We start from the raw sequence: 18,790 nt of genomic DNA, 5'->3' as shown, positions 1-18,790 counted from the left end.
TCATCATACCTCAGACAGATAAAATGATGTAGGAATGGAGAGAAAAGGTCTCTTAAAGGACACAGGACTGCACTGGACTTTGCAGGATCAGTAGGAGTTTAGGTGATGGCAGGCAGAACTGTGAACATGGCAGAGCGTAGAAAGAAGGAGAAATGCATGGAGGAGGACATTGACGGAGGTAACCCAATTCTCGTGAGCTGCAGGAAATAGCTGGGGAACAGGTTGGGGGGGGTGGGGAAGGAGGTAGGCATAATGGCTGAAAGGGCTGAGTGAAGAGCAAGGAAGGCCCTGAATGCAAGCATAAGGGTTTGCACTTTACTGGGTGAGGATTAGAGAACCAGTAAGCCAGAGAGGGGAGAGATCTGTAAGGATTTTAAGGAAACACAGTTTGGAATTTGTTGCTTTTTAAGTACCTGTCTTAAGGGGAACTGTTGGGTGGCAGGAGATGGTCTCGAGTGAGAGGCAAAAACGCTGGGGGAGGGGGAGAAAGAGCCTGTAAGGGGTAAAACCAGGTGGGAAGGTGTGGCGGAGAGGACAGCGGGGCAAGATTTGAGGGAACCTCGGCAGAGGCAGTCTGGCAAGACTTGAAGACCAACCTTCCTGAGCTGGATGAAACTACAGAACACTGCCAGGAGCCTGTTGTGGAAATGGGTGCTTATTCCACTGTCAGAAGCTTCTACAGTGACTGGGCCCAGAGAGCGGTCCTCATCCTTCAAGTCTGATGGGACTTTTAATGAAAACATTTGGCCAATGACACTTGCATTGCACCCAAGTTGCCCACTCCCTCCATGCTGGGGAAAGCCTCCTACTGCCACCGCAGATCCACAAGTCTCTCCTGAGCAACAGGCCTTTGACTCCATTCGCTGTCATTTTCACTCATGGCTGAGTGTGACTCCTGGGAAGCTCAGCTCCTTCTAGACAATATAGAGCCTCCAAGTTGTCCCAGAAGAGAAAGAGCTGGACAGAGGCCGGCGTGAGATGAAGGCAGGTGGGAGGGGCGGGCTCTTTGGACACACCTCGAGGGAACTCTTAGGTAGGGAAGTATGGTCCTTGTACTATTGAGAAAGGGACCAAGCTGATACCCAGCAAGAAAGCACATTTTCATCTTGGCCTTGGGCAGCAAAGCATGATAAAATAGTGACCTAATCCAATCTGCCAGCTCATTCTGGGCACATGAATAATGTCCCTTGCCTACTGTCAAGCCCCTGAATGAAGCCCAGGCAGATGGAACGAGGATATCATTATGGGGAAATGGGCTGGGGATTAGGGAGGATGGCATGGGTTTCCAGCCTCATTTTTTACCTTTTTGAAATCCCCACTCCTTTGATATTCACACAGCATCATGTCGAAGAAGATTGGTATGGTGGCTTTCCGGAGCTCAGCCTCAGGGATAAGTGTCATCTCTAATATAGGTCCCACCATGCCTGGGATGAAGCAGATTTTGTTCTGGCCTGTAAGAGAAGAGGGGCATGGACACATAAAACAGTTTTCATGATGCACAGATCCTCCTCAGACCAAGTCTGTGGAAAGGAAAAGAAGGGAGGCAGAATAGTAAAAACAATAGTTAACACATATATGGTTGTTTATGGGAGCCTGGCACCATTTTGAACACTTTACATATATTAACTTCTGTAAGAGGCGCATGCATCATCCAGAACGAGCTGTTATTAAGGATAATAACGTGGGTTTGTGGAAAGCATGTCACTGCTTACAAGGGCTTTTACCTGCATGATCTCCTTGGCAAATGGAGCCCTGATGCAATATGTTGGTGACGGCCAATCACAGGGATATTTGAAACTATGCCTGTCTACATCACACACCATGTTTCTGAGATTGGAAAACATGCTTTTACCAACTATTTCATGAAACAGGAAAAGCAAAATTTGCTGCTAAGAATCTGCTACTAATAGTATGGTCAGCGGAATCGTGAAGCACTCCCACACCCTTCCCCTTGAGGGAACAGTATGGCCAATGCAATAGTAAGTGGAATGGTGAGCCATTCCTGTGAACTGCCTGTTGCTCTTGGCATTCTAGCTACACTGGCCTGCTTCCGGTGTCACAAACTCACTTTGTGTCCTTCACTGCCAGGCCTATGCACACAGTGCTCCTTTGTTGAGAATAGTTTTTCCTGTCTGTGCCCCAACACCCCCATTGCCACCTGGCTTCCCCTGGAAGGGTCCCACTGGATAGATATGTTGAGAAAAGCCCCCAGCGGGTGCCTTCCCACCCCAGGTAGGTCAGACCCTCTGCACTGGCTTCTTGTGTTGTGCCTTCTCCCCCAACTTTGCAATTATGGCTTTATTTGTGAAATAATATGATAACTATCTGCCTCCTCCATTTCACGAGAGTAGAGACAATGTCTGTTCTCACTGTTGTACCTATGGCACTGACTACAGGACATATTAGATGCTCAATACATGTCTGTTGAATGAGGAAATCAATTGCCTGACCTAACTAGCTATATGACTTGGATATACATCTTTATAAAAATGCAAAAGCAATACATATACACACCTGTTGAGAAGACCATGTGAAAATATACCTGTGTATACTTAGCACAGAGCCTGGAAGAATCAGCATCTAGGGGTACAAGTAGTGTGGCACAGTGGTTAAGGGCACTGATCCTGGAGCTAGAATTGCCTGAATTTGTAAACTGACTCCACCGTCAACTGCTGTAAGATATTAGACAAGTTGATCTCACCACTTGGGGCCTCAGTGTCCTCACCTGTAACCTGGGAGAATAAGAGTATGTATTTGATAGGCTTGTTGTGAAGAATAAACGGATTTTTACCAAGTGCCCAGGACAGTGCTTGGCATGTGTCACACTTTACACAGTGTTAGCTACTACTGTTCTGGTGTGTGGCCAGAATGAACCATCAAGGGAAGCCTTGTTGAGCCAGAACTAAGCAGACTACTCAGAATACACACGAGAGAGGCACGGTGAGGGGCACTTAGGAGTCGCAGGGATTTCCCAGAAAGCGAGGGCAAGCGTATCCAGGTCACCCTATCATCAAAGCTGATGCTCGGGTGTTCCATCAGCGGCTGCCACTTCAGAGCCTCAGAGCCCAACCTGGAGCAGAGAGCTCCTGCGGGCGCAGAAACTCGGGTGGTATGGCGCACAGCCTGGTGCTGTTGCTTTCGATTAAAGTTCAGACAAGGAGCCAAGAGGGAAACTGCAAGAAAATGAATTTTCATGTAGCCTAAAATGAGGCTTAATGCTCAAGTATTTCCCCAGAATTCAGATAAAAAAGGCATCATCCTAGGACTACCTTCGGCTAGTGAGAATGAAATGGTGAAGTCAGGCTGAGAGTTTTGTGAAATATAAAGACACTTTTCCAGGATATCCGCTTCATTTTATGATGCATTTGGATTACACTTGAGCTTCCAGTCTTCGTTTTGGCCCAAATAGAAAAGAAAAAAAATTGTACATTGTAGCAGGTTTATAGTAATTGCTAATCTAGGTTTTTGATTTCGTCCTTCAAGATCCTTTAAACCCACAGTGGGGTTTTAAAATTCAAAGTCAAGTGCAATAATAAGTAGAAAGTAAATGGGAAACTGTCAGATAAGCCACCACGGAATGGAGAAATTGCTTATGCAACAAAGGCCTTTAGAATACTGGAGGGCATTGGGTATGATAAGGATATATTTAAGATGGTTTAAAATAAAGAGCGGACATGCTGTAGACCAGGGATTTGTTAGATACTTTTGACCTCCATTCTTTGCAGTCAGTTGAAGAGATGTTTGGAAGAATCGGGGAAATGGAGAAAGATGCTGATCTCTAAATACAGTGTGAGCTGAATGCCCCTTACAATGCTCTGTGAAGAAATTTTATTCATTTACATCAAAAGCAGAATTTCAGCACATTGGATTTTGTGTTCAAATAATCTGAATGTGTGCATATGTGTGTCTTTATACACACAGACACGCACACACGTGCACACACATACACACACACACACACACATTTGTAGTTAATTGGATGCAAACTCATTTGGAAAAAAAAAAAATCCTCATTCAAGAGACACACCTGCTGCTGTATTCCAAAAAAGGCAAGGCAAGGAATCAGAAAGAGGGTCTTTTTTCATATAATGGAAGCTGAATCTCACTGAGCACAGATACCAATTAGAAAAGGCTTTTAAAGTGCCAATAAGCCAGCAGGATAAATCCACATGCCAAATTACATAGGCTTTGGGAAAGGCTCTGGTGGTAATGAGAGCACAGAGAAGAGCTTCGGTGTGTGGGTGGAAAGGAGTCCTGTGTGTTCTCAGGCCTGGGTTTCTAATCTGTGCAATGGCCTCATCTATCACACCTCTCAGGAGGAGACTGGTATCAGGGCACTAAGAAGATGACCTGACAGAAAAGGAAGAGGGAGGAAGGGAGTGGGGAGGGAGGGGGGAGAAAGAGACCATTGTTGTGAATCTGCTGAGACCAGAGTAGAGTCAGTCACTGACCTTGTGAAGCTGATACGAACAGAAGGGGCACTCTTTTGGAGAGAAGATGGCTCTCCAAAGGTGGACACAGACTCTGGAATGAACAGGGATGTGGACAGGTCATGATCTCCTGGATTTCAGAGTCCTGCATCCTCCCTGGGACTCTGAAGTAAAGCTGGGCCGACCCAGAAAGATCACACATTCAGTTCCAAAGGGGAAGAGAGAACACAGATCTCTGCTGCTCTGGCTCAGGCTTGGAAAAGCTCCCTTCTGGCACTGCTCTGAGACAGGCAGTCTGTCTGCTCCTCATCGTCCAGCACATACCCAGCTCCAGCTTCCCCCCAGGCCTTGGAGAATCGCTGAGCCCTACAATCAGGTCCCACTGTGGCCCACTCCATGGCCCCGTGGCTTTGTGCCTGTCATTTAACTTCCCTGAGCCTCTGTGATCTCATCTGTAAAATGGAGATAAAAATAATCCCTGCTTGGTAGGATTGTTGAGAAGCTTAAAAGAGTTCATATAAACAGAGGGCTCTGCAGAGTGGCTCATTAGAAAGGCTCAGGAAGTACTGATGTTGACAGTGGTGATGATGATGGTGAGTACTATAAGCTCAGCCTCTGCTGGATTCTGGAAAAAGTAACATATAAAGACATGTTGCAATGCATGGAGCTTCCTAGAGCTTTGCATGGAACATTTTATACCTATCAGTTTACTTGTTCACCTCCAGAGCAAAGAGCTGGCATGGGGAGAGAGGGTCAGGATGGATTTACCTTTTCTCCCAGGGCTGACACTCACAACCCTGCAGACCCTTCTTTATCCCATCTAAATATTTCATAATCTGTCCTCAAAGATGTTTGAAAAACTCCAATCTGACCATGTTGATCCACAGTTTACAATCCTTCCATGGCTTCTGTTGCTCTTGGGACCCAGCTCTGTAGGCCTGTTTGGTTCAATGCTCCTGCTCTGTACCATTCATCTTTCCTCTTGCCTGCCTGTCCTCCCTCCATGCCTGGCTCCATGCCTCAGGCACACTCTGTTCCTCCTCCTTGGGCCTACATATGGGCCCTCCTCTGGCCACCCTGCTTTCCCTTCCCTCTCCCTGACCCCATTTCTACATGGAACCCTACCTCCACCTGTCCCCGCAAATAAACCCCACTGATTCTCTAACATCATTCTATCAAATACGGAAGCTACAGCCACATGTATCTTTTGAGCGCTTGAGACTAGTCCAGGTTGAGATGTGCTGTTGAGTATAAAAAGCCCACTAGATTTCAAAGAATGAGTTCTGGAAACCAAAAACAAAAGTTAACACATCTCAATAATGTTCTGTATTGATTGCATGCTGAAATGATAACACTTTGGAATACGGGGTTACATCAAATATATTGTACCATTAATCTCACTATTTCATTTTTCTTTTTAAAAACTTTGCATTTAGACAGGGGGCTCACATTCCAGTTTCAGAGAATATGACTGCTCTGGAGCGAAGGCTCCACACCATTCCTCATCGAGGCCATCCTCGGCTCACTCATGAGACTGTCCTTTACAGAGTCTCCAGCTGCCCCAAACTTCTGCTCTGCAGCAATCCCCTTTGACCATAACGAGATAGCTCTGCAATCAGTAGGTTGCTATTCAGTGCAATGATCACGAGTCTATGAAGTCAAGGGCTCTATCACGAACCTGTTTCCAGTTGTAACTCCAGCCAGAGGCACAGTGCCTGGCATTTAGAGGATGCTCATATTAGTTTCCTGTTGCTGCTGTTATAAATCACCACAAACTTAGTGGCTTAACACAAACAAAGTTACCATTTTATATTTCTGGATGTCAGAAGTCTGAAATGGGTTTCATTGAACTAAGATCAAAGTGTGAGCAGGGCTGAGTTCCTTCTGGAGGGTCTTAGGAAGAAACTATGTACTTTCCTCTTGCAGCTTCTAGAAGCTACCTACATTCCTTGCCTCCTGGTCTCTTCTTCCATCTTCAAAGCCAGAAGTGCATCTTCTTTAAATCCCTCTCTGACTCTCCTGACTCCTTTTATTCACTTCTAAGGACCCTGTGGCTGCATTGGGTCCACCTGGACAGTCCAGCATACTCTCACCATCTGCAAAATTCTTAATCATGTCTGAGAAGTCCACTTTGTAAGGTAATATATACACTGGATCTAGGGATAAGGACATTAACATCTTGGGGGAAATGTTATTCAGCCTACCACAATATTTTGCTCAGTATTTGCTATTCAATGAGTAAATCAATATTCAGTTGGATACATGGATGGATGGATGCCTCCCTATTTCCATTTTCTATTTCCTGCCAGCAGCTTCCTCCAAACCTAAGAAGCCATGCTTGTGTAGGCTGGTTGCTCTCCTGGAATACCTGTCCTTTCCCCTCTTTCTTTCAGTCTGGACATGGGCCAGACTGGGGTCTCATTCAAGAGCCATTTTCCCGAGTGGATCCATCCTTACTGCCCTTGCCTACCTCCCATTTACCTGAACTCTTGAGTCTCTACCACACACTTCACGTTAAAGAACACATCTCAGTTTGTTCTTTAAATTCTTAGTTTGTTCTACTCTTAGGACTAGATGGTGCCTCTTCTTAGAGAGGTGGGGACTGTGCCTTATCCTTCTCCAATTCTCCCACCCTTCCGGAGCCTAGTGCTGAGCTGGGCACTCTGTACATGCCTAAAAAGTAAAGGCCCAGTTGATCTCATGGCTCTGCCAGTAGCAACCTCCCCACAGACGAGGCCATGATGCCAGCCGCTTGAATTTGTCTTTCTTTCCCACGAAGACTGTTAACCCCGCAGCCTGACGTTAACCCAAGTGAATGTGGGATGGCTAAGTGCAAAGTCATTTTGGCAAAATGTGCATTGCTTCACTTCAAGCAGAAATCAAATGTTATGATGTTATACTATCAGGAAACGTATATTACATTTGGCATAGTCCCATTCCAAAAACACAAATGGCATTAACCCCTTAGTGCTCTGGCCCTGGTAACAAGATGTGGTCCTTCTCTCCATCAAAACCTCCCACAAGTAACCTCTGTCACAAAAGCACACACAAACACAGAGACATGCACACACACGTATTTGTCTAGGCTTTTCTCTGAAGAATGTTAAATAATCTTTAAGCCTGAGATTATCTTTGCAATTAGCTATCTTATCATCACAGGATTGCTCAAATCTTTCCTGATGAGAAGAAGAAGATGATGATGATACTGATGATCATGGTGATGATGCCCTGATTGCTTTGGGCATTAAAACAAAATTTAAAAGGTTAGTATGCATTATGATTTACTCATTATCAGTAGTCTTGGAAAAACAGTTCACTATTTCACACTCTTTGAAAATAATTTGCATATTCTGAAAAAATATTAGTCAGAATATTGGACTTGGGAACAAGAGATAGGTTCTTTCACTTCAGCTGAATCACTGATTTGTTGACCTTGGGAATGTCCTTGTGCCTCTCTGGGCCTTAGTGAGCTCCCCTATAAAATGGGGGGGGGTTGAATTGGATGATGTATCAGTTAGGGATGTAACATAAATCTGATTACCATGGCTACACTGAGTAAGTTTTGCATTAGTTTTCTTCCTTAACAAGAAGTCAAAAGATGGTCAGTCCTGAGCTGCTCCCCCATCCTTAGCATATGACTTTTGTCTTCATAGCTTCAAACTGGATACTGTACACCCAAGCATCTTGTTTTCCAGAAAGGAAGAAGGGGAAGGTCTATGGGCAAAAAATGTGTTGTGCTCATTGAATTTGTCCCCTTCCCTTTTTTGTTTTAAATTGGACAAAAAGGATTTCCTGAAGCCCCAACAAGTTTGTTTCTGTTGACTCTCTTTGGACAGAGATGTGTCATATGGCCATCATGTGCAGTAGGATGTTGTTAACTGAGCAAATTGTGATCATGAAAAAAAAGAAAACCTAGGATTCAGTTAACCAGGAAGAAGGGAAGAATGGTATTGTGTGGGTTCTCAGCTGTGTCTGCCACAGACAGCTTCTAAGTTTCACTTGGTCTTGGATATCCCATAAATTGTACTTTAAAACCTATCATTATCTACTACATTGGTCTCTAGTGTGTACAGTGCTTAGTCCTGGTATGGATTATCAGGTTAACCTCATTAGCATACTAGGAGAATGCATGCTAATGCCAGCATCTAGTAGAACACAAGGTGGGGTGGGGATGGGAAACCATCCATTCACTCTGCCTCCTCTTTCTGTTCACTTATGCCTGAAGGAAGACAGCTGAGGAGGAAGGCAGCTATGTAACTAATGAGTAACAGGAAAATCCCTTCAGGCTGATGTACTTTCCTCTTTATGGAAGCCCAGGCCAAGAGGTGAGGAGGGTGACCATCTTCGCAAGAGATCCTTCACTTCTTGTTTTATTCAGTGGACATCAGTGACTTTGACCACCCCCCCCCCAAAAAAAAAAAAAAACTCCATAAACATCTTACTTTGGGAAAATATACCCCCTTCAATGGACAGAGACTTGGTGGGACCATCAAGGGAGAGATCATCCAAGGAAGGCCAATAGAATGACATCCTCTGGGGACTGGATCTTTAAACAGGGTGATGCCTGAATGGAACATACTAAAGGCAAAGTTGTGCCACCTCCCCTGGATCCTAAAGTGGCTCTGACCCTGTCCTTCACAGCCTGGTTCTCCTTGCCCTTCTGGTAAGTACCTTCTTTGATTAAGGCAGGCACAGTCAGTTTCTCTTTCTTGCAACCCCAAACCCTAATAAGTATATCTTTTTTTTTTAATGTTTATTTATTTTTGAGTTGAGAGAGAAGAGAGAGAGAGCGCCAGCAGGGGAGGGGCGGAGAGAGAAGAAGACACAGAATCCGAAGCAGGTTCCCGGCTCTGAGCTGTCAGCACAGAGCCCAACATGACTCTTGAACTCATGAACCGTGAGATCATGACCTGAGCCGAAGTCAGATGCTTAACCAACTGAGCCACCCAGGCGCCCCAAGTATATCTTTTAATTGCAGTAATTCATCATTCATATTTGCAAATAGCAAGGAGTCTGCAATACTTCAGGACAGACACTCAGGCCAGGGTCCTTGTCCTGAATCTGCTTCTTAATCCACGATCTGACTTTGTACATACCTCTTCACCTCTCTGTGCCTCAGTTTCCTCACAGGTAAAGTGGTGGGTTGGATTAGACCCATAACTTTACACCCTTCTCTGAAGTGCTTCAGGATCTTTCCCCAGATAATCTTCAGGGGTCCACATGGGAGCTCAGGTGTGGCCCATTATAATGGGCTCTGGGCCCCCCACCCCACTTTAGTTAGAACAGCTTGGCTTTCAACCAACTTATGTATTGAGCAGGAGATTCTTTTTTTTTTTTTTTTTTATTGGCCCTCAGCTAAAAATAAACGTTAGAAAAATTCTGGACAATATGATCTCTAAAGGGCCCTTCCAGCTCTGATGTTCTGTGGAATTCTAAGCAGGTGGAATATTTGGTAACATCTTTCCATTCATCAGCATAATTGGGAGTGCAGGAACGTCTGCCAAAACATAATCTATATCTAAATAAAATCTTCTGTGTGCAAAACAACGGCAATGAAGGACATTCAGGAAAGAGCAGCCTGTGTGGAAGAGCTAGAGACAAACAAAGCACAGATCCTGGTTTTGCAGTTCTGGCAACGGCTGGGGTATTGGTGTGGGAAAGGAAGCCCACACCACACACGAAGGTAAAGACGTGGCTTTACCTCGTCTCTGCCGTTGTGAAGCAAAGAGTGCAAGGTCAAACGCAAACCAAACCCGGGCCACTCATGTTTCACCGGGCATATGCAATGTTTTTAAAACTTCCGATTAGTTATCATCAATATTTAGAAATTGGAAAATGCATTTAAAAAATTTGTTTCCTGGCTTCTTTTGAAAAACTGGAAGATGGGGACATCATTGGCCTTGCTTTCTAACAGGATGGCAATGAATCAGATCAGAATGGCAGCTGCCCCTTCCGCTGGGGGTATGTTTGCTTGACTTCGTTCCAGGCCAGCTACTTCCTCCCATATTCCTGACCCTGAGGCCATTTGCTGACTATTAGGTAGCCTTGCACTTGCACTATCCTTTTTTTTTTTTTTTTCCTATTGAAGAATAATGGTCAATGACACATAAAATATTTCTTATATCCCTGTCCGTTTCCAAAGTGGAGAAATAAAAGACTGATAAAGGCATGCTTTTCTAGAAAAATAGGGCAGAGATAGTATTTCTTTACAGCAGTGGTTTTCAAAAAGTGGTGGTTTTGCACATCCCTTTCCCCCTCCCCACGGACATTTGGCAATGTCTACAGACTTTTTTGATTGTCACAACTAGGGAGTAGGGAGGATGCTGTTGGCATCTAGTGAGTAGAGGTCGGGGATGCTATTAAATATCTTGCAGTGCACAGGGCATCCCTACAACAAAGAATTATCCAACTCCAAATGTTGACAGGACCCTGTGTTATGGATGTCTGTGGGTTTAACATATCCCAGCCCCTTCACTCTTTTACATTACCTGCCTGGGCCCTGCCCTATAGGCCTGCTGCTAATGATTAAAGAGGCATAACAGGAAAATTAGGTTCTGTCCTGATGGGGCAAGGATGAAAATGATGATAAAAATTCTGACTATGGGTATGGCCTCCATGGCTTTACTCTCTCAGTTTTTACTCTTATGAAACTCATAAGCGCCCTGGGAGAAGGTGCTATTTCCCCAGATTCTACCCAGTGTCACTCAGTCCCCTTGCTTTGGATCTCACAGCTTGTAAATGACAGGGCAAGGCCCAAGGCGGGCATGTGGCAGTCTGTTCTGGGCCTGGTTGTCCAGGCTACCCTTTGATTTTGTAAAGCAATTCATAGCCCTTCTGGTACCAGTGTGTGCTCTTAACCCAAGTCTGATGCTGCCAGAGACCACAGAACCCAGACTGATGGTCTATCCACTGTGCTTCCCCTGCAGTGAATGGACCTTGCTGGAAAGGGCAAGAAACTGCTGTCCAGGAAACCCGAAGGGAACTGAAAGACATTAAAACCCCTAGGGAAGCAAGAAGCAATGTCAGGAGAGGTAACTTAGGTTGAATCCGAAAACTGGGCACAGTCCCTGTGTCTCCTCTGAAGATGGCTACATCCAAGCCCAGGGCAGAGTAGATTAGCAGCAGAGAGTCAAGAAGGGCACAGGAAAATTGGAGATGAAAATAGTTCATTACTTGTAACTACTCATTAATCTATCCACCTATCCATTCATCCTTTCAACACTTATATTTATGGAGCAGGATTCAGGCCTGAGGCAAGATGTGTGGCCCCTGTCCTTGTGGGATCAAAACCAAGCTCTGGGCCTTGCAGCTGTTTGATCTCAAGCAAGTTACTTCCCTCTCTGAGTTTCCTGATCAATAAAAGGAGGGGGCATTTTTCCATCTTGCAGAAGGTGACTGAAGATTAAATAAGATCTCCTTAGCACAGGGCTGACTCAGACTCTCAATAAATGTCTCCCTGATTCCATCTCCACTTCCTTCCATCCACGGGTACCACACAGTTCACACATGAGTCCTGTAGCTCACTGGGACAGGGGTGGCTTCTGGGGTCACCCTCCGGCTCAAATCATGTCACAAAAGACCCTCATCTTCCACAGAGCCAATTCTCCTCCGTGGGGTTGGAGGGTCTTTTGTACATCACAACATCACTTAAGAAACTGGAGGTGGAAGGGCACACCAGTCAGCAGGAAGCATGCATGTGATGTGTGAGAACATGAATTCCCTCAGCAGTCCTGCCCTTCCTCCTTTTTGTAAATTCCAATTTGACTTCTTAAGCCCTCAGGGGCATCAAGCAAGATCTGCGGCTGTTTGGGGGCAGGACATGGGGATGGGCACTCTCTCTCATCAGGCGCTTATTAAGGACCCAGGATGCACACAGTGATAAACTGTTATTTCAAGCTCCCACTACTGAAACCCCTGTGGCCCTCTAACAGATGGTCTTCTAGAAGGAGCTTGGCATGTGCAGATGTGTCTGTCTGGATGCATGAGCCTACTCACCAAGCTTGTACCACATATCACGGATGGAGAAGCCAATTAGCCGTCTCATGTCCCCATACCTATGAGAAACAACAAATGTCTGCTTCAGTCTCCATCTCAGAGATTTCCATGAAGCCCCCACTTCAAGGAGATCCAAATATTCAACCTACTTATTCAGGATTTTGTTGTATTTGGCATGCGAGAACTGCTCCAGCTGCAGAGAATCCTGAGTGATAAAAGCCACCGCCAGATGAAAATAGTTGTTCCACAGCTGTAAATGAAGGAGTAGAGAACAGTCATGGAGAGGGTCTGAAGTGGGAAAGCATATTAAATGCTGGGTAATGTGAACAATTTATGAAAATGGCAGAAGATAGTGGCAGAACCAGTTTAATTCTGTGCACTGCAATTTTCTAACTGGCATGAACTCTGAAATTAACATCCTGGCCAAAGCAAGGACAATGGATGGATTTCTCTAGGCACTGACCAGGTCCCCAGTCTGGTGACAGGGGAGGGTTTTAGGGCTGCTTTTGAAAAATTGCTTCATTTTGTGTTTTGAAAGACAAACAACTTGCCCAAGCTGAGTGCCCTGGTAGAATTAGAGGTTGATGAGGGATATGTATTTTTGGAAGTCCTCCCTAATCCACCTGATAGCTCAGAGGACCAGCCTGAAACCCATTCTGTCTTAGAACATTTTGCCTCCTCCTTCCCCTTAGGTCAATGGTTTCAAGGTATGGCCCCAGACCACTAGCAATAGCATCACCTGGGAACTTGTTAGATATGCAAATTATCTGGGGCGCCCGGATGGCTCAGTCAGGCTCTTGATTTTGGCTCAGGGCATGATCTCACTGTTCATGGGTTTGAGCCCCGCATTGGTCTCTGTGTTGACAATGCAGGGCCTGTCTGGGATTCTCTGTCCCCCCATCTCTCTATCCACTCTCCCTCTCCCTCTCTCTCTCTCTCAAAAAATAAATAAACATTAAAAAAAAAAAAGAAATGCAAATTCTCTGGCTCTACCCTAGACCTACTGAATCAGACTCTGAAATCTGTGTGTTCATAAGCACTCTGGGTAATTCTGATGTTCATTTGAGTTCAAGAACCTCTGAGGGCCTGGTTTATAGGTAGGCTCGTTGTAATTATAATACTTACATGATCAGTTGGTGCTAAATACTAGGGCTAATACAAGACACCACTCCACTGGCTTTTGTTAAAATAGAACCAGCAAAGCATTCTGCACATGGCAAGTGCTCCAAAGTATTGGCTGCAGTGATAACGATATTGATACAATCTACAGAACCTGAGAAATGGAGCCTTAGTGAACCCATCTGCAAAAGGGGTACCCCCTGTACCCATTGCAGAGACCTAGTAGTAAAGGTTACATGAGATGATGTTTTTAAAGGGCATGGATCTCTGTAAGGGCTCAAAAGCACTGGCTATATATATTGATTCCTTTGGTAGCAGAGGAAATAGTACAACCTGGCTCCTTGAGTGCTCAGGGCTATTATTATAAGATGACAAGCCCCTATAAGGAGCAGATGGTGGGGGGAACTTTGCTGCACAAACTTATCCACTTTCAGCCCCCTCTCAACACTGACTAGCAAGAAGATGGGTAACACTAGCTAGAGAAATCATTCACCATTGAGACTTTCATCCTTAATTCAAAGATATTCATTGGAGGTTTCAGATGGCCAAGACTAAGCAAAAGGCAGCTTTACCCTTGATAACATCATTACTGCTGCCCAGAGTGTTGCTTTCAAATGGGCTTATGCTTCCAGTTTCAGAAAGAAGAAAACAAGTATTTCATTTTTACCATGGGCCAGGCACTTTCCCATACATCCCTCCTTGCATCTCTTAAAATCTGGTAGCTACCATTAGTCCCATTTTACAGATGAAGATAATGAGGCTTGGAGGGGTTAGGTATTTTTCCAAAGGTCACTCAATTTGTCACATACACAGTAGATCTGGAATTTGAACTCAGGCCTTCTGATCAAAGTTGAGGACTCTTTCTACACACCATGGTCAGTCTTTGCCTGAAGATGCATTAATACATTTTTTATTGAACACCTTCTACATGCTAGGCATTGTCGTCATGTGGGCATAGAGAGTTCACATACACAGACAGCAGTCCCTACCCCCATGGGGCTCGCATTCTGTGGGCAGAAAAAGTTTTTCTTTTTTGAAATTTATCTCCCAGGGTCCGAAAGACCAAGCCGCTCCTGGAGTACAAAGAAGCAAACTACTGGCTTGTGGAGTCCATCAAGTCAACTCTCCACACAGAGACCAGAGGATCTTCTTAAAACAAGGTGGGTTCAAAAAAAAAAAAAAACCAAGGTGGGTTCTATCACTCCCTTCCTCAACATCCTTCAAAAACTTCCCATAAGAATCACATCTCAAGCTCTCCTGTTTCCGTAGTAACACTGCTTATCCAAACACACTATACAGGTCAGTTCTCCCGGCCACTCTGGCTGTCCTTCCTCCTGGTGCCCCCATGACTTGCAGGTTCTGAAAATGTGTTGCTTTGGTCTGCCTAAGCACAGCTAATACCTCCCCCCATTTAAGATCAGATGGAACAACAATCCAAGGAAACAGAAAACCCGGTCAAAGGGCATGGAAAGTGTTATTTTGAAGGTGATAAATTCCTGATTTCGGGAAATTTCCATAAGAATAATTAGGGCACAATAAGAACAAAGATAGGACAAAGTAAGTTGAATTGCTATTACTTTCAAAAGCCATTCCAGAAGTGTCCCCTCAACACATCTGGAACACACAGACACGTCAAATCTAGAGTCTCTTGCTAGCCTCTGTCCTGACTTAGTCCTTCAAAAATGTTTTCTCTGCCACCCCATTCCTGTTATATATAATCCATATATCATAACATTCACTTTTTAGAGTATAGAATTCAATAGTTTTCAGTATATTCACAAAAGGTAATACAACCATCCCCACTATTAGCAGTCATTCCCCATTCTTGTCTCCCCCTTAGCCCCTGGAAATCACTAATCTACTTTCTGTCCCTGTGGATTTGCTCAATCTGACATTTCATAGAAAGGGAATAATAAAATATGTAACCTTTCATGTCTGGCTTCTTTCACTAAGCATAATGTTTTTCAAGGTTCATCTGTGCTGTCACATGTATCAGTACTTCACTTATTTTTACTGCTGAATACTAATTTATCATATGGATATACCACATTTTACTTACCCATTCATCCATTGACTGACATTTGTGTGGTTGCCACATTTTGGCTATTATGAATAATGTATCTATGAATTTCTACATACAAGTGTTTGCGTGGATGTATGTTTTCAATTCTGTGGGGTACATGCTTAGAAGTGAACCTGATTTTCCTTTGTCTTCCCTCCTTGAAGATCTTTGTGGGTTATGAGATCATAGATCCTATGCCTCTTTTTTCTTAGTAGATCAGAAATGTGCCCCTAAGTATCTCATCCACAGGCCTAGCCTAGTTTTGCCCAGAGAGCTATGTGGAACCAATTTTGGAACTGAGGGAAGTCTGTCATGGTGAGTGGCTCTATGCAATAGCCTGAAAGGTGAGCAGTGGCCAAAGCAGACATTTCTGGGTGCTCATAATGCCTCTGCTCTGGACCTTCCTTGTCTTTTGCTCCTAAAGAACCAGGACAAAATGCAATAACATGGCTTTCCAGGCCTCATTCAATTTCCAGTGTTTTCTCCCTCAATAAAGTGTCTATTCCAAGGGGGCTGATCTGCTCAGACTCCATAGACACAACATGAGCATCTTGGCCTCCTTGGCTTGGCTCACCTATTGCACCTAAGTTCTATTCTTTCATCAAAGCCCCGTTCAAGACCCACTTCTTTCACAAAGCCTTCTCAGATGGCACATCGGGTCTGCTCAACCCTTCCGAATTTGAGTAGCTCTTAATATGTGCAACCACAGATTTGGGTCTACTGTTCTACACCTACCCTTGTGCTCTACTCACATTCCGTGACAATATCATCCAGTGGTAGTGAAGAAAATACAAGCATCAGTGTCTCATGGACTACGATGTGAATACCAGTTCTATCTCTTACTAGTTGGGTTGCCTTTAGCTACTTATTTGACTTCTGAATCTCATTTTCCTGGATAAAGTGGATAAAGAAATTGTGGTTTATATAAACAATGGAATACTATTTGGCAATGAGAAAGAATGAAATATGGCCTTTGGTAGCAACATGGATGGAACTGGAGAGTGTTACGCTAAGTGAAATAAGTCATACAGAGAAAGACAGATACCATATGTTTTCACTCTTATGTGGATCCTGAGAAACTGAACAGAAGACCATGGGGGAGGGGAAGGGGAAAAAAAAGGTTAGAGAGGGAGGGAGCCAAACCATAAGAAACTCTTAAAAACTGAGAATAAACTGAGGGTTGATGGGGGGTGGGAGGGTGGGGAGGGTAGGTGATGGGTATTGAGGAGGGCACCTGTTGGGATGAGCACTGGGTGTTGTATGGAAACCAATTTGACAATAAATTTCATAATAAGTAAAATAAAATAAAATAAAATGCACATGAAATCATCCACCACAGGCTTGGCACATGTCAGGTGCTCAGTAAATGGAGTGGTGACATTGTCCATGGTGCTAGTCATAGATTATTTGTCTGTCCTGTCTTTCCAAATGTAAGCTCCACAAGCACCAAGGATCTTGTCTTCTACTTATGTGTATCCCTAATGCCATATTCAGCACAATGGCTTAAATGTAGCTGGGTGCTAGAAAATATTTATTGATTGATCACCATATTGTTAGAAAAATTCTCCCATTGTTTCAAAAGGTTCTAGATTTTTCTTTCCTCCCTGCTCCAAACTGCCTGGTGGCATGTCTATTAAGTACCCAGCTCAGCTGGCTCAGGCAAGCCACAGAGGCTTTAGTCAAACATATGGATCTTTCTTCCCTGGGGAAGAGTTGAGGTGGCTTCTGATTGGAAATTTAATATTTTGAAATAATAGGACAATAGAAAGTTAGAACTAGAATAAATTTAAGGGTCATCTGGTTGAACTCCCTTATTTCACAAATGTAAGTAAACAGTGAGATCCACATAAATGACCACCCAAAGTCATACTGCTAGCGGGTATAACTAGAATTTAGTTACTTTCAATTAACTCTCAAAAAATTATAAGTGTAATATACACATGGCAAAAAAAATGGTATAAAAGATTAAATGATAAAAAGTAATTTTCCATACTACTTGGACCCTAGTCTAATTCCTCAGAAGAAAAATTTTTTAACACTTTCCTGGATATCCTAAAAATCTTTTTATGTATAAACAAACATGTATAGACATTTTTTTAAAAAAAGTAGTCTGCTGTACTTTGCTTTTTTCTCTCATCAATATTTCTTGCCTATGTTTCCACATTAGCCTGTACAGATCTACTTCTGTCTCTTTTATTGCTGTATGGTATTCTTCTATAAGTACATACTTTAATTTTAACCAATTACCTGTTTATAAGCATTCAGATTAACTCCAACTTTTTTTTCTTTAGCAGCAGTGCTGTAATCAACATTTTGTTTATACATCTTTATGCATGAGAGACTATAATGTAGTAAACATTCCGAGATCTGGAACTGTTAAGAGACAAGGTCTACATAGATTTTGTTGTTTGTTGTCTTTGTTGTTTGTTTTAATAGACACTGTAAGGTTGCCTTCCAGGGTTCCACTCCAGTTATCAGCTCCATTTTCATGGGCAAGTTGCCCTACCTCTCTGAGGCTCAGTTTCCTCATCTAGAAAGATGAAGCTAATAGTATGTAAAGGGAGGTAATTATAAGGGCCAAATGAGGAAATCACTGCCTAGAAAACTCCTACTTCATCTTGCAATCTCAGTTCAAAAATCACTTCCTAAGTGGGCATTGGTCATATAATGGTGAGCATAGCTGCCTTCCAAATATCACTTCCTGGGGAAGCCTTCCCAATGTGCCCTGTCTAAAGCAGATCCACCCATTCACCTTCATTACACCCTGTTCACAGGATTTTTGACATGTTTTAAGTTGAACTTATTTATTTCCTGTCTCTTCTAATGGATGTGAGCATCCTGCAGGCAAGAACCCCCTCTTTTTATTCGCTGTTGAATATCCAATATCCAGTGTTGTGTCTAACCCAGCACATGCTCAGGAAATATTTGTTGAGCGAGTTCATTAATGAGCCCAGCACTCCCCGTGCATTCTTGTTAATTTGGGAATTTGGGAGCGATTTTGGGAGTAAAAGCCTCCAATCATGGATTCAGGTTAGGAACATCATGTTAGAGGTAGTCTAGAGTCCTCAAGCTGAAGCAGGTATGGCCAAAGAAACTATCCCCAAGCATGCGACCATCTTTTGGTGTGGTGAAGTTGTCCCACCAGGATCTTCCCTGGGTGGGAAGTACTCTGGGGGGGGGGGGG

At 43.9% G+C, this 18,790-nt stretch overlaps 1 protein-coding gene across 1 annotated transcript in view; it reads right to left on the bottom strand.

Moving 5' to 3' along the window:
* DOCK2 (dedicator of cytokinesis 2) overlaps positions 1-18,790 on the bottom strand; it is a 418,809-nt gene that overhangs the window by 57,736 nt on the left and 342,283 nt on the right. Inside the window, exons 31-33 of the mRNA XM_040444509.1 lie at positions 12,575-12,675; positions 12,426-12,484; positions 1,303-1,451 (exon numbers count right to left, since the gene is read on the bottom strand). Of these exons, the coding sequence (XP_040300443.1) occupies positions 1,303-1,451; positions 12,426-12,484; positions 12,575-12,675 (309 nt within the window). The remainder of the gene's footprint in view (positions 1-1,302; positions 1,452-12,425; positions 12,485-12,574; positions 12,676-18,790) is intronic.

The sequence above is a fragment of the Herpailurus yagouaroundi genome, unplaced genomic scaffold, assembly GCF_014898765.1.
Source record: "Herpailurus yagouaroundi ecotype Mexico unplaced genomic scaffold, PumYag 29, whole genome shotgun sequence".
Taxonomy (NCBI): Eukaryota; Metazoa; Chordata; class Mammalia; order Carnivora; family Felidae; genus Herpailurus; species Herpailurus yagouaroundi.
The sequence above is the reverse complement of the archived record's forward strand: the minus strand, read 5'-3'. Positions and strand labels throughout refer to the sequence as shown.